Raw genomic sequence first — 27421 nt, 5'->3', positions numbered from 1 at the left:
TTGCATTGAGCATCTTTTCATGTACTTTTTTGGCTATCTGTATGTCTTCCTTGGAGGAATGTCTATTTAGATATTCCACCCATTTTTTGATTGGGTGTTTTTTTTTAAGGGTTTGTTTTTCTGTGAACAATGTTTAAAGTCTTTATTGAATTTGTTAATATAGCTTCCATTGTTTTGGTTTTTTTACCTCAAGGCATGTGGGATATTAGCTCCCCGACTGGGGGTCCATCCCACATCCTCTGCACTGGAAGGTAAAGTCTGAAGTGCTGGACTTTCAAGGGAAGTCCCAGGGTTGTTTGTTATTGAGCTGCATGAGCTATTTGAAGTCTATGATTTAGAACAGTAAATTATTAGCAAGGAATTTCTTAGTTTCTAAATGTTCCCAGATTTCAAGGTCTCTGAATGCAGGGGCCATATTTTTTTTTTTTTCCAGCTTTGTTGAGATTATAATTGATATATAGTAAACTGTATGTTATAACTGATATATAGTAAACTGCATGATAGGCTACCTGCTCCAGTGTTCTTGGGTGGCTCAGCTGGTAAAGAATCTGCCTGCAATGGGGGAGACCTGGGTTCGATGCCTGGGTTGAGAAAGATCCCCTGGAGAAAGGAATGGCTATCCACTCCAGTATTCTGGCCTGGAGAATTCCACGGACCGTATAGTCCATGGAGTCGCAAAGAGTTGGACGTGACTGAGTGACTTTCACTTTCAAACTACATGTATTATTTGAGGAGTCTTGACATATGTATATACCTGCGAAGCCATTACTACAATACAATAATGAACATATCCATTACCCCTCAAATTTTCCTCATGCTCTTTTTGTAATTCATACCCCCTCTTTCTATCTCACTGTCCCTAGGTAATCACTTATCTGATTTTTGGCACTATAGATTAGTTTGAATATATGGGCATTTTGAAATAAACTCGTATAGCATTTACTCTTTAAAAAGCTAGCTTCTTTCACCTGGCATATTATTTTGAAATACATCCATTCTATTGTATCAATGTTGCATTTCTTTTTATTGCTGTAAACTATTTCATTGTTTGTCCAGTCACCTGTTGATGGTCATTCAAATTGTTTCCAGTTTTCAGCTAATACAAATAAAACTGCTGGGGAGAACATTTTAGCAGATGTTTGGGAGTAAGAGAGCTTTGTTAGTCTTTTGTTTGTGATCTTAGTGTTTGCATGTGGCAATTAATAGTTCTAAAAACTGAAAAATTTATGTATAATACAATAAACACTCATTGATATTACTTTCACTTGCACTCCTTTGGCCAGAGATTGGGCACATGGTCTTACCCAAATGCATGGAGATAGGAAAATACAGTCTAGCTGGGCACCCAGGAAGAAGGGGAAAACATTGAGATCACTAGCATCGTCTCTGCTCCCTGGGGCTCATAGTCTTTGGATTGAATTGATTAATCCTGGAGTTCATTGAATTTGGATGTCTGTCACATGAACTTTATAAAGTAAGAGATCTATATATGTTGATTTCTACATAACTCACTCCAGTCTTTACTAACTTTAAGAATTTAAGTAAATTACTTTTAGACTTACTTGCAGATATTTGTGTTAGTAGGTTTTGCTTTCAAATATGCTAAAACATAACTGGTATAAGTTTTAAAAAGTGCCTTTGGGTTGCAAAAGGGTATTAGGAAAAGGGTACCAGAAGTATAGAAACATCTCTATCAGCACAATATTATTTGAAGATTATTATGTGATTTTGGAAATGATTTTTTTTTGTCTTCAAATTCCTTATAAGTTATCCTGTTTTTGTTCTGGATGTTATGTTAGAAACCATAATCTTCATAAGTGAGCCTTGCTTGTGTATGTAACTACTGGCTTCTTAATGTAAAAGTACTCTTTTTGTTTGTTTGTTTGATTAAAGTCACTTTGTAAATTGTAAGGCCCTTATGTCAGTTATTATTATGAGCTGATTAAAAGGGAGGACAAAAATATTAAGATGCCAAGTTTTTGTTTTAGTTTTCTTCTAGTTTTTCACTGAAATTTAGTACTTAGTAAAGTGGGGACATTTCACCATAGAATTACCAAGTTGAAAATGACTTTATATTTTATTTATTCTACTTCTCCTGATACCAGAAAGGCCTACATCAGAATTATTCCCAGTATCCACACGCACACGGTCATAACCATCCTGAGGTTTTCCTTGTTTCTTATGATTTATGTGTCCTGTTGCTCTTGAGGCCCATTCTTTCAGCTCTGTTCTGAGTGGAAAGGGAAAACAACTTTCATGTATGAAATAGGCCTTTTTACTCATTTGAGATTTTTGGTAGAATACATCATTTTATTTCTTTCCTTTCAAGAGCTGATTGAAAACTCTATGGCCTCTTAGTATTGACCCCTCTGAACTTTCAGTGTCAGCTTGATTATTCCTTTCCTTACCTTAGCAAATGGCTAGTTGTAAATTCCATAAGGGCAAGAAATTCTGTGCTTTTAAAATCTCTGTCATGGTTCTTTGGTATCTCTGTGCCTGGTGGTACAGAGATACCAAAAATCAATCTTAAAGATTAAAGATTAAAATCAATCTTTAATTAATGTGACTGAGTGAAGAAATGGTCATGATAGAATATAGTGAATGTCACTAGTAAGCTTTGATGCTGCCCATCTGCTGAGGACTGTGAGATTTAAGAACTTCACTATTATTATATAAAACATATCTTTTGTCTGTATTCTCTGGAAGGTCCTTTGTCATTAAACATGCCATGTCAACAGCCATCTTTGGGTTTGTACTTATGGTCTGTTTTAATTGTTGTGTCCTTTGGAGAAAACAGAAGCTGACTGAACACTAAACAACTTAACTGGACCAGATGGAGTCCTAACCAAAGCGTGGCAGTGTGTGTGCAACTAACTGGTTTGAGGTGTGCTTTTGAGGTGTGCTGTGTGTGTGTTCAGTCACTCAGTTGTGTCTGACTCTGCGACCCCATGGACTGTAGCCCACCAGGCTTCTCTGTCCATGGAGTTTTAATTCCATGGTTTGGGGGGAGAGATTGAATTCCAGCAAATAGCCCAGCCCTCACATTCAAGTAAGCTGTTGGTTTGAATCTTACTTACTGTCCAGTTTTGTTTGCATTTAATTGGTGAACTTGCTTTGATCTTATACCTATTAAGAGTTATAAACACGAGAAATTTCCACTGAGTTAGTTTGTGCTCAGTTAAGTGATATCAAGTTACTAAAGAGTACCTGGCACTTGAGAATTCAGGGTTGGAATTAGAGTTAAGGCCCTGGTTTGTTGTGTGACTTCTGCCCAGTTAATTATACGCTGTCAGCCTTGATTTCTTCATCGGTAAAGTGGGGTGGCAGCTCTCATAATGCTGTGAGGATTCACTGAGTTACCATTAAAGGTGCACATAGTGCCTGGCTCAGAGTAATTGTTACGTTTTGACATAAGATAATTTTATTTTCTTAAAATAAGTGTTCACAAATACTCAGGCTTGAGAGACCAGGAGTCAGGTAAGAGCTTCTGTGAGTTTGAAAGATGTGGTTTCAGTTCTAGCTCAGCCACTCATTACCTCTCAGCTACTCAGTTTCCTAACAACTTCCCAGGGTTGTTGTGAAGATGAATTAAGAGTAGATGCTGCCATTTAGAGAGTGACTTCCCTGTACCAGCCACTGTACCGAGCACCTTTGTGCCTTATCTTTTTTCCTGCTTAGAGCTTAGTGAAATGAGCAGTGAAATTATCCCTTATCCTTAGTGAAATTATCCTATACCTACAGAGGAACCCAGAGAAGGCAGAATGTGGCTGGACTCAGGATCTGCCTGCCTCCAAGTTCATGCCCCGGACCTGAGGTCCCTGCAGTGCACGGGTGATTCATCCAGTACTTTCTTCTGTGGCAGGCAGCTGAGAATAGCCACATTAGGAATAAAAGTTGTGATACAGGGGGAAAGGGAGGAACCACGAACAATATCGGAAGGAAACTCATTGCGCATAGTAAGTCTTAGGAGAGGGGTGTAGAAAGGAGGACCTGAGGGTGTTTTGCACATAAACCTGGGGCCAGCTCTGGATATTTGTATATAATCATAAAAATTTAGTTTAATTTAGAGTTGTTATTGATATTTTAAAAAATATTTTAATTCTAGAAATTAAAGGAAAACAGTGTATGTTGTAAGACTTTCCTAGGGGCAGATTCTCTTTCATCTAATTCCCAGTTCTACTGTTCTGTTGGTGTGTTGTTTTACACACGTCATATTTCATCTGTCTCTCTAGTTTCCCTATTTAAACAATGGACAAAATGACCATTAGTTACCTATTCCTTATTTGGTCTCAAATAATCATTTTTGTGTCCTTTCCTAGACTTCCCCTGAACCACTTTGAACTTCAGCCCCAATGAATTTCTGTTCCCTGAATCGGTGCTTTGTTGTTTTTTTTTTTCGCCTGAGTTCTCTTCTCCACTTTCTCTAAAAGAAAACTCGTACTATCTTTTAAAAACCAAATGAAAATATCAGTTCCTCCCTGAAACTTCCCTGGCTTTTCCCGGCTCATTCCATAGCATAGCATGACACATGACTTCATCTTTATTTGATTGTGAGTCATTCTCCTCTTCCCCTTCCACCTACTGTATTATTGTGAGCTCCTCTTGAGGGGACTCTCAACCCTCTTCCGTAATGTTGAGACTGCAGCACACAGCGCTGTGCTTGGTGTCTGATCAGTGTTTGCCAGCAGGATAGGTAAAGTAATGAATGACCAACTTAAGTGTGAACCTTTATCTGTAAATTTCATAGTGAAGTATTTGAATTAATAAACCCAAATGTTAGTATAGTACAATAGATTATATATCATAGGATGTGTATTTAGGGGGCCATAAACCAGCCCACCCCCAGTTTTCCTATATAGATTAACTGGCATCTGTCAGCCGCTTTTAGTCCCGGGGGCAGGTGGTGAGTGGAGATGGGCATCTTAGAAACTGATGATGGCCTGCTGCTCAAGAACTAAGAGAGCTGGCAGGTGATAAATGACCCCAGAGCAGTGTCTGAAAAAACTCTATGATGTATCAACAGGGATTTTCTCCAGGGTTGGGAGATTAAAGGTCATTTGATTTTCTTTGTGCTATTAATATTTTCTAAGGTTTCTACAGTGAAATATTTTCCAAGGTTTCTGTGACTTATTAATAGGATCGCAGTCTCTTCTGCCCACTAACTGGCATAAGCCCAGGAATGGGGTAGGTGGCCTTGTCTAACTAGCCCCCTTGGCACGGTGCACCAGGTTCTTTACAAGCTGGCCCTGCTCACCTGCCTCATGTACCCTGGGCTTCAGCCACAGTTTTTTTTCCTGTTTATTTATTTTATATAGCAAACACTCACGGATAGCATACAGATCACTCTTTAAAGCATTTTGCAAATGCTGACTCATTTCAATCTCATAACTATCTAATAATCTCTATGAAGTGGGTACTATTATTATTCCCATTTTATAGATGAGGCAGCTGAGGTCATTCTGGAATATGTTTTTCATCCCATGTGCTGTGATTTTCATTCCCTTCCTACCATATTATCAGAATTTCTTTTCTGAAATTAATCATATAAGCCTTGGTTCCCCAGTGTTCTCTTAGCATCTTTTTTATATCCAGTACTTACTATGTATTGCTGTGTTACCATGTATGTCTCTCCCACAGGTAAACTTGGGCAAGTTACTTAACTTTTGTTTCCTTCTTCTGTAAGATGTGTCTATTAACTGTTAACTCACAGAAATGGCACAATATTTGGATTGTATGTTCAGGAAATGCACTTTCTATCTCTGGACTTCGTGTGTTCCTTAACACAGTGGCTGGCACAGAGCAGGTATTGTTCTGTGAGAAACTGAGTGGAAGAGACAGAAAACCAGAGTGACCTAAAGTCAGAGCCTCTGCAGGAGAGAGCAGCAGCACCCCCTTAATGCCTCATAAAGGCTTGAGCGGAAGATAGCTGAGTGAAGGCCATTGGGTTTGGTCATGAGCGGTGTTTTTGAGAACAACTTTAGCAGCTGCGGTGAGAAGGGAGGCAGGCAGATTGCACGTGGTTAAGGAGGCGTGGGTGGGAAGGAAATGAAGGCTGAAGGTGTAATACCTCTCTTTTAGGAAGGGAAGGCCAGAAGAAGGTCCTTGGTGTGGATGGCAGAGGCCTGAAGGTGACTATAGCAGAGGTCCCCAACCTCCAGGCTTGGGACCGGTACCTGCCGTCAGATCGCTCATTGCTGTCTAATTGCTGGCGGCAACATTAGGTTAGAAATAAAGTGCACAGGGAATGTAACACGCTTGAAAAATCCCCCCACGCCATGGTCCCTGGAAAAATTGTCTTCCATGAAATTGGTCCCTGGTGCCAAAAAGGTGGGGGACCGCTGGTCTGTAGGCAGGAGAAGCAAAGGCCTCAGAAGAGTATGGCTATAAAGAACTTTCCTCTGGCTCTTGGGGCGGAAGCTCAGTCCATGCTCAGAATCCATGTTGCCCCATCGAGGACTTGGCTCCATTAATTTTGTCACCTGTTGGCAGCTGGGGCATCCAAGGTTGAGGGAGCTTTAGGAGCAGTTTGGGATCCTTGGGTGATGTGTTTAACCTGTGTGAGGTGCAGTTTCCTCATCTGTAAAGTAAGAATTTGGTGAGCATAGAAAGAAATGAGGTCTGTTAAGTGCCAACTACTGTGTCCTTAGCTGTTGTGTCCTTTTAACCTTCTCATAGAGACAGGATGAAAGAGAAGAAAAAGAAGGGTGAATCTTAGGGTGTTTTAGGCCTGCAAAAGTAAGAAGTCAGGGGTGTGCTTGTGGGATGGCTTCTCTCTTCTCCATGAGGTAGTGACAGGGATGGTCCACTGGGACGAGGGGAATGGGTAGGGTTTGTAGCTCTGTAGCATTTATGAGACTGGTGGTCTCCACGGAGGCCACCAGCTTCTCTCCACTGGAGACAGATGAGACCTGTGAAGGCCTGGCTAAGTATGAGAGGACAGGTAGGATTGTTTTGTGACCTGCTGCTGCCAGGCATGCAGGAGCAGAAGGCGTGGGTAGAACTGGGGACTGACGGAAATGTCAGTGGGGGATGGGGATTCCTGTGTGGGGGTGGGTTGGGGAGAGGGAGAGAGAGATGGGGGTGGAGGGAGGGAGACAAGGAGGATGGATGCCCTGGTAAAATGATGGCCAGATAACAATGGGATAAAATGGGATAAAAATGGGAGCTGATAGTCTGGTAGGGTGGTCTGGTCTAAGGGTGGTGGTAGTGAAACACAGAGCTGCTTATAAGGAGCAGGGTAGGGACTCCAAAGGCTGTGGCCATGGGGTAGTTTCAAAGTATTAGATGAAGCAGTTTTGAATGACCAGGGCCAGGGCATGCCTGGGTCACCCCAGATACTACAGTGTTCTTCATCTTCATTTCTCTTCTTCTGTTCTTTGTCATATGACTCCGTACATTCTCTTCTAAAGTAATCTTAGTCTTTGTGCAGCTTTTTATATGGGATGTATCAGTTAATATTTTTCAGTAAACATTTTTTATTTCTACATTGTGCTTGAAATCATTTTTAAGGAATACACTATGCCAACTTGTCTTTGCACATACTACTTTGTATTCTTCTGGATTTTTTTCCCTGGGATAAATTCTCACATGTGAGATCATTATGCTCACGGATGTTAATGTTTTAGAGGGAGAAGTCCTGGTATGTCATTAGTTACTTGCTGTAGGGAGATTTGCAGTGAGCAGGGAGGGAGGGCAATAGGGAAGGAAAAAAAAGAAAAGAAAATTCAAACATAGATTCTGAATGGAGGCTTTGCAGGAGCATGCGTCCTCCTCACATCCTCCTGAGTTCTGTGTGCTGGAGTGGAAGATGTCACTGGCTGGAGTTTGCATCTGTGATCGAGTGCATGGGCTTTTGCTTGGTTTGTCTCTGATGCTTTCTTTTTTGGGTTATGAGAGTTGGCTGTCATCTAGAAGTTAAGGTGTGTGTCTGTGAGGAAGACAGCAATCAAAGGGAGTCTCTCAGTTCTAGACCTTTCTGGAGAGGGCAAGGACAGAGCAATTTCAGCTTTGAAAATTAAAGGGCTTAATTATTTTGATTATAATCCTCATAGTGTTAGTACTTTGAATAATTTTAGCCATACAGGGAGGCATGATTTATATAATTATGAAGGAAATTGTAATGTTTTGAATCAGTGATTTTTAAAACAAATATTGCTATTAATAACATTTTTCCTTTAACTTATGATTGAAATGGTTCTCTTTTTTTTTAACAGAAAAAGTACAGAAAGGGATTTATTGATGTGTCAAAAATCAAGTGTGTGGAAATAGTGAAGAACGATGATGGTGTCATTCCCTGTCAAAATAAATATCCATTTCAGGTGAGCTGGCGTATTTTTCTGACAGTGAATTTCTGGGCTTTTAGTCATGTTTACTATTTCACATTAAAGTTTCCTGTCCTTGCTTTGTTGATTGATTTCTTGCAGCTTTGTTGAAGTATTAATATAACTGACCCATAAGAATCATATATATGTAAGGTATAGATTTGATGTTTTGATATATTTCAACATTGTGAGATGATTGCTACAATCAAGCCAGTTAACATATCCATCATTTCACGTAGTTACCATTTTCTTTCCTTCCCCTCTCCCTTTTTTTTTCCTTCAGTGGTGAGGCACTTATCTACCTTCTTAGCAGTCAAGCATGTAGTGTTGTTAACTGCTATCCCCATGCTGTACGTTAGATCTCCAGACTCATTGATCTTGCATAACTTCATCTTTGTACCCTTTGACCAACATCTCCCAGCACTCCTCCTGCCTGCCCCTGTCAGCCACTCTTGCTGTTTCTATGAGGGTGTTTAAGATTCTACATCTGTGATCATGCAATGTGTATCTTTCTGTGTCTGGTTTAGTTTACTTATCGTAATGCCCTCCAGGTTCATCCATGTTGAAGCAAGTGACAAGGTTTTCTTTTTTAAAGCTGCATAATATTCCACTGTGTATATGTATGTTTATATATATGTGTATGTGTATATATACGTGTGTGTATAAAATAATTGTTTTTATTCAGTAATTTGTCTGTGGACATCTCCTCATGTTTACCAACTAGATGGCTCTCAGACCCCTCTCCTTTTTGGGTTTTTTTAGGGGCTCCATTTCTTAGGCACGATTGATTACATCATTGGCCATTGATGATTGAACTCAGTCACAGCTCCACTGCCCTTCTCGGAGCTCTCCACCTCTGAGAAGTGGGACTGAAAGTTCCAATACTGTAATCACAGGGTTGGCTTCACTGGCAACCAGCACCCTCCCCAACCTTCTCCTGGATTGTCACCTCATTAGCATAATAAAAGATACCCCTTTTCTCAGCCCAGGAAATTCCAAGGGGTTTCTAGGAGCTCTGTGCCAGGAACCAGAACAGAGACCAAATATATATTTGTTGTTATAAATCACAATATCAGAGGTGTCAGCTGCAAATTGGCACTTGTCATGGGCACTTGCCATTTACCTCTACAAGATGCTGCTGCAGTTGCTGACCTTCAGTAACCCCTGAAAGAAGTTCAGGGTATAGGGCGGAAATGAAGTACTCTGTGTTTTAGGAAAAACTGGCAAGACAGGTCTTCTGATAGTTAGATATTTTCAGGAGCTGATTTTATGAGCACAATTCTTGTATCTCCTCATATCTGGAAAAGCACTAAAATCCTTCATAATGATGACTGCTTAACGAGCCTAGCAGAAACCTTCTGGCAAAATATGTGCTTCATTGCATGTACCCTCCCTTCAAAAATCACATGTATATTGACCATCCCCCTTGCTTCTTTGGAGCAGCTTCTCAGAGCTATCTGACGTGCTGATTCCTGGGCTGCAGTCCTCATTTTGCCCTAAATAAAACTTGCAGCTCTCACATTATATCTTTTCAAGGTTGACACAGGTATGAAAATCATGGGCCAAATGAGGCAGCATACACCCCCAGCATACAGCCCTTTCTCTTAGTGCTTTATCTTTACCTCTTTAGTACATCTCATTTTCTGTCTTGTCATAAGGTATTTCTTAGATTCGTGTCTGTATCTCATGTAGTCCCAGCAAAGTGCTAGTTGTATGAATTAATCACCGAGTAGAATATAGCAATATTTGTTCTATGAAAGGAGATCCAACCAGTCCATCCTAAAGGAACTCAGTCCTGAATATTCACTGCAAGGACTGATGCTGAAGCTGAAACTCTAATCCTTTGTCCACCTGATGCAAAGAACTGACTCCTTGGAAAAGACCCTGATGCTGGGAAAGATTGAAGACAGGAGGAGAAGGGGACAACAGAGGATGAGATGGTTGGATGGCATCACCGACTCAATGGACATGCATTTGAGTAAACTCCAGGAGTTGGCAATCAACAGGGAAGCCTGGTGTCCTGCGATCCATGGCGTTGCAGAGTTGGACACTACTGGGTGACTGAACTGAACTGTTCTATGGTGTTCCCATTGTTATTAGACCACATTTATTTGATTCAAATGAATGAGGAGGGATTGTTGACAAAAAACTAATCAGTCGATCTAGGAAAGAAGTGGGGATTTTAAAAAACTTTTTATTTTATATTGAAGTATAATTGATTAACAATGTCATGTTAGTTTCAGGTGTACAGCAGAATGATTCAGTTATATATATATATACACACACACATGTATCTATTCTTTTGGGGGATTTGCATGTACACACTGCTATGTGTATGTGTGTGTGTGTATGTATTTTTTTTTTTTTTTTTTGGCTTTGCCGTGCAGCTTGTGAGATCTTATTTCCCTGACCAGGGACTGAACCTGGGCCCTTGGCAGTGAGAGCATGGGTGAAGTCCTAACCACTGTATGGCCAGGGAGGTCCCCATACTGCTGTATTTTAAATGGCTAACCAACAGGGACCTACTGATAGCATAGGGGAACTCTGCTCAATGTATGTAACAATCTACATGGGAAAAGAATTTGAAAAAAAATGGAAAACTTAATTCGAGCCAGAGTTGAGGATTATAACCTGGGAGGAGCATCTCAAAAAGCTCTGAGAACTGTTCCACCCTCTACAAGTCAGGACACAGTTAATGATACGTCAGTTTTTGAGTCAGAGGGCTGGACATCATGTGACATATTATTGACAGTTTTACAGAATCCAGAACTGAGCAGCATTGTAGTGGGTCATGTGACCCCTTACAAGATCAAGAAGGAATGCTATCTTTTAAGGCTCTGTATTGTTCCTGCTGGGAAGATGATGTTGCTCTTTAGGGTTGAGCAGGTATTTCTGCCCATGGGGAGGTTTGATTTTGCATCACAGAGTTACACAATGTACAGCGGGGGAGAGAGGAGGCTGAAGAGCAGAGAAGAATTTTTTGTTTACATTTCTCTTGTCTTGCCATAAAAATATGATTTTTATTTCTCAGGATTATCTATTAAATATGGTCAGGAAGAACCATCTATTGATGAAAGAGCTATCTGTGTTCAATCTAGTGGCTGTTGACATAGTAAAGAGAGGTTTCTAGCCAGATATTTCTTTTCGGTCAATCAGGGTGTTTCTGCCTTGTGACTGACCATCAAGGGTAAAGTGAAGACCAAAATTCTTGGGTTAGCTTCCCATTCTTAATTTTATTATTGATATTAAAAATATTAGGAATAAGACTGTCTAATTGCTCATCTGGAGGTAACTGTAAAAGAGGTACTGTGGTTAAAAGTTTGGAACTTAGAGTCAGGATCCTGGCTTTCTGGATGACCAGATACATGCTGATGGGCAGGTAAATTAAAGGGTACCATTTGCAGTGTATTCTGTGTGAGTGGTGCCTCTGGGAGCTATTTAGAATTGATGTCTTGGATAGGCCTTAGTCTCCTCTTCTGCAGAATGGGAATACTAATGCCTTGATGGTAGGATTGATTGAGTTGATGTCTGTAAAGCATGAAGTTTAGAGTTGGAGTAGTCCGTGCTTAATTAAGCTACCTACTGCAGTTATTTGTAGTGGCAAAAGGAAGGTGTAGGAGTGATGCTGAAAGAGTAGTCCATTCATCTAAATATTATTCAGAAAAATACTTGATTGGAATAATCCCTGTTGTACCAAGTTTACTTAAGGAACTTTAGTTCCTTATGTTGCAAGAAATAATAAGATTGGCAAAGCATCCTGGCCTCTGTACACTTTTTTTCATCCTGTAAAAGCACAATCCTTTGCAAAATCCCACCTGAGGTAGACCTGAAGAAATACATTTGCTTTTGTAAGATGGGAATCTAGGTTCTTTGGACTGAAAGCAATTGACTTTTGCTTAAAGAGTTTCCGAGTCTTTTATTGGTCCCTATGGTACCAGGGCTCTGTGCTGGGCAGGAGTGCTGTTCTCACCTGCTCCATCTTCTGTTTTATTTCAGGTTGTGCATGATGCTAACACACTTTACATTTTTGCACCTAGTGCACAAAGCAGGGACCGGTGGGTAAAGAAGTTAAAAGAAGGTAAGCTCATATCATGAAATATGAATCCGTACATAATTTCAGAATATAACATTCTTATCACTAGGACAGAACTATCTTATATTTATAATCTTTTAATCTACAGTAAGTGCTTCTCCAAGGTCATTCTTTTCCTGTAAGTGACACACATTGACGATAACTTCCTTTTTTTATAATCTGCTTCCTTCTAGTGGCTTATACATAGTTTTTTAAGAAAAACAAGCTTTCGTTTAATATATAATACATTTGGAGGTGACTAACCACTGGGCTTTTACGATAGCAGGATTTAGTATTTTCTAAGAAATTGTGTAGTCAACATGTGATGTGGAGGAATTGACTTGCACGTGAAGAATGTTCATTTGTAATTTGTCCTGCATAATCCTCATTGCTTCCTCTGAAGAACAAAATGGTGATGGGCTGACTTTTGTGTTTATCCATCACAATGTAGCAGAGATTGCTTCACCTTGTTAGCACAAGGGTGCCTCACCAAAAAAAGGAGGCAAAAGAGAACTGTATGCATCTTCTGAATGTTTGATTTTATGTTATGAGGATTTCCTCATAATAAACAGTCCATGGGGTCACAAAAGAGTCAGACACGACTTAGTGTCTAAACTGTAACAATGAATTTGAGAAAGAGTGATCAACAGTGTTATTCAAGGAAACATTCTGTCATCTCTGCTTTATTTCACTGATTGTTTAATGTATCTTTGAATTACAGAAATAAAGAACAACAATAATATTATGATTAAATATCATCCTAAATTTTGGGCAGATGGAAGTTATCAGTGTTGCAGACAAACTGAAAAACTAGCACCTGGATGTGAAAAATATAATCTTTTTGAAAGTAGTAAGTATTCATTTTATTCTATAACTATGTTGTGCTCAGGATGTACATATTATTCGTAAAGGGAGAAAGTGACATGTTTTTGATTTTGCTGCTGGTTAAATATGGCCTTCAAACTTTCAGGGTAGGTCTATTTTGTAAGGGTAAGTGTGAACTTAAGGAAGGACTGTCAGCACTTTTTCTCTCCTTTCCTCCCAGCTTTACTGAGGTATAATTAACAAAATTGCAACATCTTTAAAATTTACAGTGAGGTGATTGGATATGCTTTTCCATTGGAAAAGGTTTTTCTCATTGAGCTGATTAAAACCTCGTATGTTTACCTTTGTGTGTGTGTATGTATGAAAACACTTAAGCTCTATTTTCTTAGAAAACTTCAATTTACATTACAAAGCTATCAGCTATAGTTGCCATGTTATACACAAGATCCTTAGACTTTGTCTTTTTTCCTGTTTTATATTATGTGTATATATATATATACACACAGTTCAGTTCAGTTGCTCAGTTGTGTTGGACTCTTTGTGACTTCGTGGACTGCAGCATGCCAGGCATCCCTGTCTATCACCAACTCCTGGAGCTTGCTCAAACTCATGTCCATCCAGTTGGTGATGCCATCCAACCAACCCCTAATCTGTTGTCCCCTTCTCCTCCTGCCTTCAATCTTTCCCAGCATCAGGATCTTTTCCAGTGAGTCAGTTCTTCACATCAGGTGGCCAAAGTATTGGAGCTTTAGCTTCAGCATAGGTCCTTCCAATGAATATTCAGGACTGATTTCCTTTAGGATTGACTGGTTTGATCTCCTTGCAGTCCAAGAGACTCTCAGGAGTCTTCTCTAACACCACAGTTCAAAAGCAGCAATTCTTTGGCGCTCAGCTTTCTTTATGGTCCAACTCGCACATCCATACATGACTAATGAAAAAACCATAGCTTTGACTAGATGGACCTTTGTTGGCAAACTAATGTCTCTGCTTTTTAATATGCTGTCTAGGTTGGTCATAGCTTTTCTTCCAAGGAGCAAGTGCCTTTTAATTTCATGGCTGCAGTCACCATCTGCAGTGACTTTGGAGCCAAAAAAAATAAAGTCTCTCACTGTTTCCATTGTTTCCCCATCTATTTGCCATGAAGTGATTGGACCAGATGCCATGATCTTAGTTTTTTGAATGTTGAGTTATAAGCCAGCTTTTTCACTCTCCTCTTTCACTTTCATCAAGAAGCTCTTTAGTTCCTCTTTGCTTTTTGGCAAAAGGGTAGTGTCATCTGCATATCTGAGGTTATTGATATTTCTCCCTGCAGTCTTGATTCCAGTTTGTCCTTCATCTAGCCCAGCGTTTCACATGATATACTCTCCATTTAAGTTAAATAAGCAGGGTGACAATATACAGCCTTGACGTACTTCTTCCCCAATTTGGAACCAGTCTGTTGTTCCATGTCCAGTTCTAACTGTTGCTTCTTGACCTGCATACAGATTTCTTGGGAGGCAGGTCAGGTGTTCTGGTATTCCTATCTATTTCAGAATTTTCCACAGTTTGTTGTGATCCACACAGTCAAAGGCTTTGGCATAGTCAACATTACAGATGTTTTTCTGGAACTCTCTTGCTTTTTCTGTGATCCAAAGGATATTGGCAATTTGATCTCTGGTTCCTCTGCCTTTTCTAAATCCAGCTTGGAGAATTTTGAACATCACTTTGCTAGTGTATGAGATGACTGCAATTGTGCAGTAGTTTGAACATTCTTTGGCATTGCCTTTCTTTGAAATTGGAATGAAAACTGACCTTTTGCAGTCCTGTGGCCACTGCTGAGTTTTCCAAATTTGCTGGCATATTGAGTACAACACTTTAACAGCATCATATTTTAGGATTTGAAATAGCTCAACTGGAATTCTATCACCCCCAAGAGCTTTGTTCATAGTGATGCTTCCTGAGGCTCACTTGACTTTGCACTCCAGGATGTCTGGCTCTAGGTGAGTGATGACACCATCATGGTTATCTGGGTCATGGCGATCTATTTTGTATAGTTCTTCTGTGTGTATTTGCCATGTCTTCTTAATATCTTCTGCTTCTGTTAGGTCCGTACCATTTCCGTCCTTTATTGTGGCCATCTTTGCATGAAATGTTCCCTTGCTATCTCAGTTTTCTTGAGAGATCTCTAGTCTTTCCCATTCTATTGTTTTCTTCTATTTCTTTGCATTTATCACTGAGGAAAACTTTCTTATCTCTGCTTGCTCTTCATTGGAACCCTGCATTCAGATGGGTGTATCTTTCCTTTTCTCCTTTGCCTTTCACCTCTCTTCTTTTCTCAGCTATTTGTAAGGCTTCCTCAGACAATCATTTTGCCTTTTTGCATTTCTTTTTCTTGGGGATGGTCTTGATCACTGCCTACTGTACAATGTCGTGAAACTCCATCCATAGTTCTTCAGGCACTCTGCCTATCAGGTCTAATCCCTTGAGTCTATTTGTCACTTCCACTGTATAATCATAAGAGATTTGATTTAGGTCATACCTGAATGGTCTAGTGGTTTTCCCAGCTTTCTTCAATTTAAGTCTGAATTTTGCAATAAGGAGTTCATGATCTGTGCCACAGTCAGTTCCTGGTCTTGTTTTTGCTGACTGTATAGAGCTTCTCCATCTTTGGCTGCAAAGAATATAATCAATCTGATTTCAGTATTGACCATCTGGTGATGTCCATGTGTAGAGCCTTCTCTTGTGTTGTTGGAAGAGGGTGTTTGCTATGACTAGTGCGTTCTCTTGGCAAAACTCTATTAGTCTTTGCCCTGCTTCATTCCGTATTCCAAGGCCAAATTTGCCTGTTACTCCAGGTGTTTCTTGACTTCCTACTTTTGCATTCCAGTCCCCTATGATGAAAAGGACATCTTTTTGGAGGTGTTAGTTCTAGATATATGTGTGTGTGTGCATGCTTAGTTGCTCAGTTGTTTCCAACTCTTGCTACCCCCATAGACTGTAGCCTGCCAGGCTCCTCTGTCCATTGGATTCTCAAGGCAATATGGAGTAGGTTGCCATTTCCTTCTCCAGTTTTATATATAATATATATATATAAATTGAGTAATAATTAACATACCTTATTCATTGAATAACTGTAAACTTGTATTCTTTTACCAAAATCTCTATTTTCCCCACCCTGCATCCCCTGGCAACCATTATTCTACTCACTATGAATTTTTTTTTTTTTTAAGATTCCCCATATAAGTTACAGCATGTGCTATTTGTCCTAAGTCTGGCTTATTTCACTTAGCATTATGCTCCCCAGCTTCATCCATGTTGTCACAAATTAAAGGATTTCCTTCTTTTTCTAAGGCTGAATATTCCATCATGTATATATGTACATATGTACACACCCATTGCATTTTCTGTATTCAGTCCTGTTGGTGAATGCTCAGGTTGTTTCTGTTCCTGGCTATTGTAAAATATGCTGCTGTGACCATGGGAGTACAGATTGTCTCCTCGAGGTATTGATTTCCTTTCGTTCGTGTATATACCCAGAAGTGGGATTGCTGGATCATCTGGTAGTTCTATTTTTAAGTTTTTTGAGGAACTTCTATGTTATTTTCCACAGTGGCTACATCATTTACATGCCCACTAACAGTGCACAAGAGTTCCCTTTTCTCTACATCCTTAGCAGCATTTGTTATCACATGTGGGTATTTTTTTTCCTTAGTTGTTTTTTATTTGTTTTTGTTTTTTTATTTTTAATATAAATTTATTTATTTTAATTGGAGGCTAATCACTTTATAGTATTGTATTGGTTTTGCCATACATCAACATGAATCTGCCAAGGGTGTACACGTGTTCCCCATCCTGAAACCCCTCCCACCTCCCTCCTCATACCATCCCTCTGGGTCGTCCCAGTGCCCCAGCCCTGAGCATCCTGTATCATTCATCGAACCTGGACTGGTGATTCGTTTCACATATGATGTTATACATGTTTCAATCCCGTTCTCCCAAATCATCCCACCCTCTCCCTCTCCCACAGAGTCCAAAAGACTGTTCTATACATCTGTGTCTTTTTTGCTGTCTTGCATACAGGGTTATCGTTACCATCTTTCTAAATTCCATATATATGTGTTAGTATACTGTATTGGTGTTTTTCTTTCTGGCTTACTTCACTCTGTATAATAGGCTCCAGTTTCATCCACCTCATTAGAACTGATTCAAATATATTCTTCTTAATGGCTGAGTAATATTCCATTGTGTATATGTATCACAGCTTTCTTATCCATTCATCTGCTGATGCACATCTAGGTTGCTTCCATGTCCTGGCTATTATAAACAGTGCTGCAGTGAACACTGGGGTACACGTGTCTCTTTCAGTTCTGGTTTCCTTGGTGTGTATGCCCAGCAGTGGGATTGCTGGGTTGTATGGCAGTTCTACTTCCAGTTTGTTAAGGAATCTCCACACTGTTCTCCATAGTGGCTGTACTAGTTTGCATTCCCACCAACAGTGTAAGAGGGTTCCCTTTTCTCCACACCCTCTCCAGCATTTATTGCTTGTAGACTTTTTTTTTTAAATTTTACTTTACAATATTGTATTGGTTTTGCCATATATCAAAATGAATCTGCCACAGGTATACATGTGTTCCCCATCCTGAACCTTCCTCACTCCTCCCTCCCCATACCATCCCTCTGGGTCGTCCCAGTGCACCAGCCCCAAGCATCCAGTATTGTGCATCGAACCTGGACTGGTGACTCATTTCATATATGATATAATACATATTGCAATGCCATTATCCCAAATCATCCCACCCTCTCCCTCTCCCACAGAGTCCAAAAGACTGTTCTATACATCAGTGTCTCTTTTGCTGTCTCATACACCGGGTTATTGTTGCCATCTTTCTAAATTCCATATATATGCGTTAGTATACTGTATTGGTGTTTTTCTTTCTGGCTTACTTCACTCTGTATAATAGGCTCCAGTTTCATCCACCTCATTAGAACTGATTCTAATGTATTCTTTTTAATGGCTGAGTAATACTCCATTGTGTATATGTACCACAGCTTTCTTATCTATTCATCTGCTGATGGACATCTAGGTTGCTTCCATGTCCTGACTATTATAAACAGTGCTGCGATGAACATTGGGGTACACATGTCTCTTCCAGTTCTGGTTTCCTCAGTGTGTATGCCCAGCAGTGGGATTGCTGGATCATAAGGCAGTTCTATTTCCAGTTTTTTAAGGAATCTCCACACTGTTCTCCATAGTGGCTGTATTAGTTTGCATTCCCACCAACAGTGTAAGAGGGTTCCCTTTTCTCCACACCCTCTCTAGCATTTATTGCTTGTAGACTTTTGGATCACAGCCATTCTGACTCGTGTGAAATGGTACCTCATAGTGATTTTGATTTGCATTTCTCTGATAATGAGTGATGTTGAGCATCTTTTCATGTGTTTGTTAGCCATCTGTATGTCTTTGGAGAAATGTCTATTTAGTTCTTTGGTGCATTTTTTGATTGGGTCATTTATTTTTCTGGAATTGAGCTGTAGGAGTTGCTTGTATATTTTTGAGATTAGTTGTTTGTCAGTTGCGTCATTTGCTATTATTTTCTCCCATTGTGAAGGCTGTCTTTTCACCTTGCTTATAGTTTCCTTTGTTGCACAGAAGCTTTTAAGTTTAATTAGGTCCCATTTGTTTATTTTTGCTTTTATTTCCAATATTCTGGGAGGTGGGTCATAGAGGATCCTGCTGTGATGTATGTTAGAGAGTGTTTTGCCTATGTTCTCCTCTAGGAGTTTTATAGTTTCTGGTCTTATGTTTAGATCTTTAATCCATTTTGAGTTTATTTTTGTGTATGGTGTTAGAAAGTGCTCTAGTTTCATTCTTTTACAAGTGCTTGACCAGTTTTCCCAGCACCACTTGTTAAAGAGATTGTCTTTAATCCATTGTATATTCTTGCCTCCTTTGTCAAAGATAAGGTGTCCATATGTGTGTGGATTTATCTCTGGGCTTTCTATTTTGTTCCATTGATCTATATTTCTGTCTTTGTGCCAGTACCATACTGTCTTGATGACTGTGGCTTTGTATTAGAGCCTGAAGTCAGGCAGGTTGATTCCTCCAGTTCGATTCTTCTTTCTCAAGATCACTTTGGCTATTCGAGGTTTTTTGTATTTCCATACAAATTGTGAAATTATTTGTTCTAGCTCTGTGAAAAATACCATTGGTAGCTTGATAGGGATTGCATTGAATCTATAAATTGCTTTGGGTAGTATACTCATTTTCACTGTATTGATTCTTCCAATCCATGAACATGGTATATTTCTCCATCTATTAGTGTCCTCTTTGATTTCTTTTACCAGTGTTTTATAGTTTTCTATATTTAGGTCTTTAGTTTCTTTAGGTAGATATATTCCTAAGTATTTTATTCCTTTCGTTGCAATGGTGAATGGAATTGTTTCCTTAATTTCTCTTTCTATTTTCTCAGTGTTAGTGTATAGGAATGCAAGGGATTTCTGTGTGTTGATTTTATATCCTGCAACTTTACTATATTCATTGATTAGCTCTAGTAATTTTCTGGTGGAGTCTTTAGGGTTTTCTATGTAGAGGATCATGTTATCTGCAAACAGTGAGAGTTTTACTTCTTCTTTTCCAATTTGGATTCCTTTTATTTCTTTTTGTGCTCTGATTGCTGTGGCCCAAACTTCCAAAACTATGTTGAATAGTAATGGTGAAAGTGGGCACCCTTGTCTTGTTCCTGACTTTAGAGGAAATGCTTTCAATTTTTCACCATTGAGGATAATGTTTGCTGTGGGTCTGTCATATATAGCTTTTATTATGTTGAGGTATGTTCCTTCTATTCCTGCTTTCTGGAGAGTTTTTATCATAAATGGATGTTGAATTTTGTCAAAGGCTTTCTCTGCATCTATTGAGATAATCATATGGTTTTTATTTTTCAATTTGTTAATGTGGTGTATTACATTGATTGATTTGCAGATATTGAAGAATCCTTGCATCCCTGGGATAAAGCCCAATTGGTCATGATGTATGATCTTTTTAATGTGTTGTTGGATTCTGATTGCTAGAATTTTGTTAAGGATTTTTGCGTCTATGTTCATCAGTGATATTGGCCTGTAGTTTTCTTTTTTTGTGGCATCTTTGTCAGGTTTTGGTACTAGGGTGATGGTGGCCTCATAGAATGAGTTTGGAAGTTTACCTTCCTCTGCAATTTTCTGGAAGAGTTTGAGCAGGATAGGTGTTAGCTCTTCTCTAAATTTTTGATGGAATTCAGCTGTGAAGCCATCTGGACCTGGGCTTTTGTTTGCTGGAAGATTTCTGATTACAGTTTCAATTTCCATGCTTGTGATGGGTCTGTTAAGAGTTTCTATTTCTTCCTGGTCCAGTTTTGGAAAGTTGTACTTTTCTAAGAATTTGTCCATTTCTTCCACGTTGTCCATTTTATTGCCATATAATTGCTGATAGTAGTCTCTTATGATCCTTTGTATTTCTGTGTTGTCTGTTGTGATCTCTCCATTTTCACTTCTAATTTTATTGATGTGATTTTTCTCCGTTTGTTTCTTGATGAGTCTGGCTAATGGTTTGTCAATTTTATTTATCCCCTCAGAGAACCAGCTTTTGGCTTTGTTGATTTTTGCTATGGTCTCTTTTGTTTCTTTTGCATTTATTTCTGCCCTGATTTTTAAGATTTCTTTCCTTCTACTAACCCTGGGGTTCTTCATTTCTTCCTTTTCTAGTTGCTTTAGGTGTAGAGTTAGATTATTTATTTGACTTTTTTCTTGTTTCTTGAGGTACGCCTGCATTGCTATGAACCTTCCCCTTCAGACTGCTTTTACAATGTCCCACAGGTTTTGGGTTGTTGTGTTTTCATTTTCATTCGTTTCTATGCAAATTTTGATTTCTTTTTTGATTTCTTCTGTGATTGGTTGGTTATTCAGCAGTGTGTTGATGAGCCTCCATATGTTGGAATTTTTAATCGTTTTTCTCCTGTAATTGAGATCTAATCTTACTGCATTGTGTTCAGAAAAGATGCTTGGAATGGTTTCATTTTTTCTGAATTTACCAAGGCTAGCTTTATGGCCCAGGATGTGATCTATCCTAGAGAAGGTTCCGTGTGTGCTTGAGAAAAAGGTGAAATTCATTGTTTTTGGATGAAATGTCCTATAGGTATCAATTAGGTCTAACTGGTCTATTGTATCGTTTAAAATTTGTGTTTCCTTGTTAATTTTCTGTTTAGTTGATCTATCCATAGGTGTGAGTGGGGTATTAAAGTCTCCCACTATTATTGTGTAATTATTAATTTCTCCTTTCATACTTGTTAGTATTTGTCTTACATATTGCGGTGCTCCTATGTTGGGTGCATATATATTTATAATTGTTATTTCTTCTTGGATTGATCTTTTGATCATTATGTAGTGACCTTCATTGTCTCTTTTCACAGCCTTTGTTTTAAAGTCTATTTTATCTGATATGAGTATTGCTACTCCTGCTTTCTTTTGGTCCCTATTTGCATGGAAAATCTTTTTCCAGCCCTTCACTTTGAGTCTGTATGTGTCTCCTGTTTTGAGGTGGGTCTCTTGTAGACAACATATGTAGGGGTCTTGTTTTTGTATCCATTCAGCCAGTCTTTGTCTTTTGGTTGGGGCCTTCAACCCATTTACGTTTAAGGTAATTACTGATAAGTATGATCCCGTTGCCATTTACTTTATTGTTCTGGGTTCGAATTTATACACCCTTTTTGTGTTTCCTGTCTAGAGAATATCCTTTAGTATTTGTTGGAGAGGTGGTTTGGTGGTGCTGAATTCTTTCAGCTTTTGCTTGTCTGAAAAGCTTTTGATTTCTCCTGCATATTTGAATGAGATCCTTGCTGGGTACAATAATCTGGGCTGTAGGTTATTTTCTTTCATCACTTTAAGTATGTCTTGCCATTCCCTCCTGGCTTGAAGAGTTTCTATTGAAAGATCAGCTGTTATCCTTATGGGAATTCCCTTGTGTGTTATTTGTTGTTTTTCCCTTGCTGCTTTTAATATTTGTTCTTTGTGTTTGATCTTTGTTAATTTGATTAATATGTGTCTTGGCATGTTTCGCCTTGGGTTTATCCTGTTTGGGACTCTCTGGGTTTCTTAGACTTGAGTGATTATTTCCTTCCCCATTTTAGGGAAGTTTTCAACTATTATCTCCTCAAGTATTTTTTCATGGTCTTTCTTTTTGTCTTCTTCTTCTGGGACTCCTATGATTTGAATGTTGTAGCGTTTAATATTGTCCTGGAGGTCTCTGAGATTGTCCTCATTTCTTTTAATTCGTTTTTCTTTTTTCCTCTCTGATTCATTTATTTCTACCATTTTCTCTTCTAATTCACTAATCCTATCTTCTGCCTCTGTTATTCTACTATTTTTTGCCTCCAGAGTGTTTTTGATCTCATTTATTGCATTATTCATTATATATTGACTCTTTTTTATTTCTTCTAGGTCCTTGTTAAACCTTTCTTGCATCTTCTCAATCCTTGTCTCCAGGCTATTTATCTGTGATTCCATTTTGATTTCAAGATTTTGGATCAATTTCACTATCATTATTCGGAATTCTTTATCAGGTAGATTCCCTATCTCTTCCTCTTTTATTTGGTTTGGTGGGCATTTATCCTGTTCCTTTACCTGCTGGGTATTCCTCTGTCTCTTCATCTTGTTTAAATTGCTGAGTTTGGGGTGTCCTTTCTGTATTCTGGCAGTTTGTGGAGTTCCCTTTATTGTGGCGTTCCTCACTGTGTGTGGGTTTGTACAAGTGGCTTGTCAAGGTTTCTTGGTTAGGGAAGCTTGTGTCAGTGTTCTGGTGGGTGGAGCTGTATTTCTTCTCTCTGGAGTGCAATGAAGTGTCCAGTAATGAGTTATTAGATGTCTATGGTTTTGGGGTGACTTTGGGCAGCCTGTATATTGCAGCTCAGGGCTGTGTTCCTGTGTTGCTGGAGAATTTGCTTGGTATGTCTTGGCCTGGAACTTGTTGGCCCTTGTGTGGTGCTTGGTTTCAATGTAGGTATGGAGGCACTTGATGAGCTCCTGTCAATTAATGTACCCTGGAGTCAGGGTTTGGACTTAAGCCTCCTGCTTCCAGTTATCAGTCTTATTTTTACAGTAGTCTCAAAACTTCTCCTTCTATACAGCACCATTGATAAAATAACTAGGTTAAAGATGAAAAGTTTCTCCACCGTGAGGGTCACCCAGAGAGGTTCACAGCGTTACATGGAGAAGAGAAGAGGGAGGAGGGAGTTAGAGGTGACCCGAATGAGATGAGGTAGAATCAATAGAGGAGACAGCAGGCTAACCAGTGATCATTTCCTTATGTGCACTCCACAACTGGACTGCTCAGAGATGTTCACGGAGTTATACAGAGAAGAGAAGAGGGAGGAAGGAGACAGAGGTGGCCAGGAGGATAAAAGCAGGGAATGAAAAGGAGAGAGACAGATCCAGCCAGTAATCAGTTCCCTAAGTGTTCTCCACCGTCTGGAACACACAGAAATTCAGAGTTGGGTAGAGTAGAGAAGGGTTAGGGAGGAGACACAGGCGACCTGGTGGAAAGAAAGGAGAGTCCGAAGGGGGAGAGACCAGTCAAGCCAGTAATCTCACTCCGTAGTAAAAAATGGGTACTGAAGATTGGGTTCTTAAAGGTACAAAATTGGTAACAAATACCTAAAAGCAAAATTTAAAAACCTAGAGTAGAGTTTGGAATTTCAAAAATACAATGTTAAAGAAAATAAGAAGGAAAAGAAAGAGAGAAAAAGAAAAAGAAAAAAAAAGAAAACAAAGTCACAAAAATTATAAAGAAAATATAGGTACAAAATTGATAACAAATACCAAAAAGCAAAAGTTAAAAAATCTAGAGTTTGGACACCTTATCTTTGACAAAGGAGGCAAGAATATACAATGGATTAAAGACAATCTCTTTAACAAGTGGTGCTGGGAAATCTGGTCAACCACTTGTAAAAGAATGAAACTAGAGCACTTTCTAACACCATACACAAAAATAATCTCAAAATGGATTAAAGATCTAAACGTAAGACCAGAAACTATAAAACTCCTAGAGGAGAACATAGGCAAAACACTCTCTGACATACATCACAGCAGGATCCTCTATGACCCACCTCCCAGAATATTGGAAATAAAAGCAAAAATAAACAAATAGGACCTAATTAACCTTAAAAGCTTCTGCACATCAAAGGAAACTATTAGCAAGGTGAAAAGACAGCCTTCAGAATGGGAGAAAATAATAGCAAATGAAGCAACCGACAAACAACTAATCTCAAAAATATACAAGCAACTCCTCCAGCTCAACTCCAGAAAAATAAATGACCCAATCAAAAAATGGGCCAAAGATCTAAATAGACATTTCTCCAAAGAAGACATACAGATGGCTAACAAACACATGAAAAGATGCTCAACATCACTCATTATCAGAGAAATGCAAATCAAAACCACTATGAGATACCATTTCACACCAGTCAGAATGGCTGCAATCCAAATGTCTACAAATAATAAATGCTGGAGAGGGTGTGGAGAAAAGGGAACCCTCTTACACTGTTGGTGGGAATGCAAACTAGTACAGCCACTATGGAGAACAGTGTGGAGATGCCTTAAAAAACTGGAAATAGAACTGCCTTATGATCCAGCAATCCCACTGCTGGGCATACACACTGAGGAAACCGGAAGGGAAAGAGACACGTGTACCCCAGTGTTCATCGCAGCACTGTTTATAATAGTCAGGACATGGAAGCAACCTAGATGTCCATCAGCAGATGAATGGATAAGAAAGCTGTGGTACATATACACGATGGAGTATTACTCAGCCATTAAAAAGAATACATTTGAATCAGTTCTAACGAGGTGGATGAAACTGGAGCCTATTATACAGAGTGAAGTAAGCCAGAAGGACAAACACCAATACAGTATACTAACACATGTATATGGAATTTAGAAAGATGGTAACGATAACCCTGTATACGAGACAGCAAAAGAGACACTGATGTATAGAACAGGCTTATGGACTCTGTGGGAGAGGGAGAGGGTGGCAAGATTTGGGAGAATGGCATTGAAACATGTGAAATGTCATGTATGAAACGAGATGGCAGTCCAGGTTCAGTGCACGATGCTGGATGCTTGGGAATGGTGCACTGGGACGACCCAGAGGGATGGTATGGGGAGGGAGGAGGGAGGAGCGTTCAGGATGGATTTTCTTTTAAAAATTTAGAAAAAAAAAAAAGAATTACAAAAAAAAAAAAAAAAAGTTGTCCCTGATGTATTGTTCTAAACAGAGTATGGAGACTAAGAGGGAATTTATTAAACAAAAGCAATATAATCAAAAAAAAAAAAATCTAGAGTTTGGAATTTCAAAAATACAATGTTAAAGAAAGGAAGAAGAAAAAGAAAGAGAAAAAAAAAACAAAAACAAAGTCACAAAAATTATAAAGGAGATATAGGTACAAAATTGATAACAAATACCAAAAAGCATAAATTAAAAATCTAGAGTAGAGTTTGGAATTTCAGGAATACAATGTTAAAGAAAAGGTGAAGAGAAAGAAAGAGAGAAAAAAAAAAGTCACAAAAGTTATAAAAAAAAAATATAGGTACAAAATTGATAACAAATACCAAAAAGCTAAAATTAAAAATGTAGAGCAGAGTTTGGAATTTCAAAAATACAATGTTAAAGAAAAGAAGGAAAAAAAAAGACCAAGGTCACAAAAGTTATAAAAAATATATATATGAAGTTTGCTTTTTTAAAAAAAAAGGGTCTTTTTTTTTTTTTGCAAAGTAATGGTAGGTTATAAAAGTGAAAATTAAAGGAGTAATAGAGGACTTGAAATTTTTAAAAAAATTAAAAAAAAGAAAGAATGATCGTATAAATAGTAAAAATATATAGGACTTTCTCTGATATTGTTGTGGGTATTGTGGGTTCAGTTCATTTTCGGCTAGTTCCTTGCTCCGGCTTATATTTCTCAAGATCTATAGGCCCCTTCCTATGTAGTCGGTACTAACCACGGGGTTTTAATCTATTGCCTGTCGCTTCCAAGGCAGTTCCCTCAGTTATAGCTTCTTCTGTTTGCTGGTCTCTTCAGTGTCTGGTTTCTGCCCTGATACAAAGGGGGCGGTTGTGGACACCTTTTTTTTTTTTTTAAGGCTCAAATTGTTCAGTCGTGCTGTGGGGAGGGAGGGACGCTGCAAATAAATAAGACTGGCGTGTGCTCGCAGTGCCTCAGCCACACTGGGCCTGCCCCCGCTCACAGCACGTGTAGCCTCCCTGCCCACACTGCTCAGGCTCTAGGTTGCTCCGCCAGGAACCATCCATGGCCAGCCCTGGACTGCTTGCACCTCCCAGGTCTAAGCTGCTTAGGTTCAGGTACTCGGGTAGTCCTCAGAGGCACAGACTCGGCTGGGCCTGCGTTTTGTGCCCTTCCCAGGTCCGAACAGCTCAGACAAGAAAGACAAAACATATACTTGTCTTTCAGTGATGAGGTGTTTGGCGAGTGTGGTTGCTGTGACTTATCGCCTCCCCACCACTTGGTTATCTGGGTTTACAACTGGCACACCTTCTCAGGCGGATGTTGACTGTCCAGAACCCCAAGAAGTTTTAGTTAGCAAAGAAGCCTGCTTACAGTTTTGTAGATAATGTCTCTCTGGGGCTGCGATTGCCCCCTTCCGGCTCTGGCTGCCTGTCACTGGAGGGGGACGGTCTGCAGCCGGCTATCTCTGTACAGTCCTTTGTTACGTGTGTGGGCCTGGCGGTGTCTTAGGTTAGGGCTGACTTTTTGTGTGGTAGATATCCCACTGTCTGGTTTGCTAGCCCAAATTATTTCTCTCAGGTAGCGCTCGGGGTATTCAGGGCAGATCCTTACTCTAAGCGATACAGCCCGCACCGCACCTCCCTGCCCAGCCCCCGCTTGCTAATGGTGGATGCAGGCGTCTGCGCTGCTTCTCCGCTGGGGGACTTACCGTAGGGCTCGTAATCTGTGGGTGTTAATTGTTTATTTTTCCTCCCTGTTATGTTGCCCTCTGTGCTTCCAAGGCTCGGCACAGACTCGGCAGTGAGAATGTTTCCTGGTGTTTGGAAACTTCTCTCTTTTAAGACTCCCTTCCTGGGACGGAGCTCCATCCCTCCCTCTTTTGTCTCTTTTTTTGTCTTTTATATTTTTTCATACCTCCTTTCAAAGACAGTGGGTTGCTTTTCTGGGTGCCTGATGTC

General features: G+C 39.5%; 1 protein-coding gene across 5 annotated transcripts in view; it reads left to right on the top strand.

Moving 5' to 3' along the window:
* Positions 1–27421, top strand: part of TEC (tec protein tyrosine kinase) — a 168348-nt gene that overhangs the window by 96964 nt on the left and 43963 nt on the right. For all 5 annotated transcript variants that reach the window (XM_061420094.1, XM_061420093.1, XM_061420095.1 and 2 more), the window contains 3 exons: positions 8214–8318; positions 12318–12399; positions 13115–13243. In XM_061420094.1, the coding sequence (XP_061276078.1) occupies positions 8214–8318; positions 12318–12399; positions 13115–13243 (316 nt within the window). The remainder of the gene's footprint in view (positions 1–8213; positions 8319–12317; positions 12400–13114; positions 13244–27421) is intronic.

This window comes from Bos javanicus, chromosome 6 (genome assembly GCF_032452875.1).
Source record: "Bos javanicus breed banteng chromosome 6, ARS-OSU_banteng_1.0, whole genome shotgun sequence".
Lineage (NCBI taxonomy): Eukaryota > Metazoa > Chordata > Mammalia > Artiodactyla > Bovidae > Bos > Bos javanicus.
Note: the sequence above shows the minus strand (reverse complement) of the source record. Positions and strands in the feature narration are given on the sequence as shown.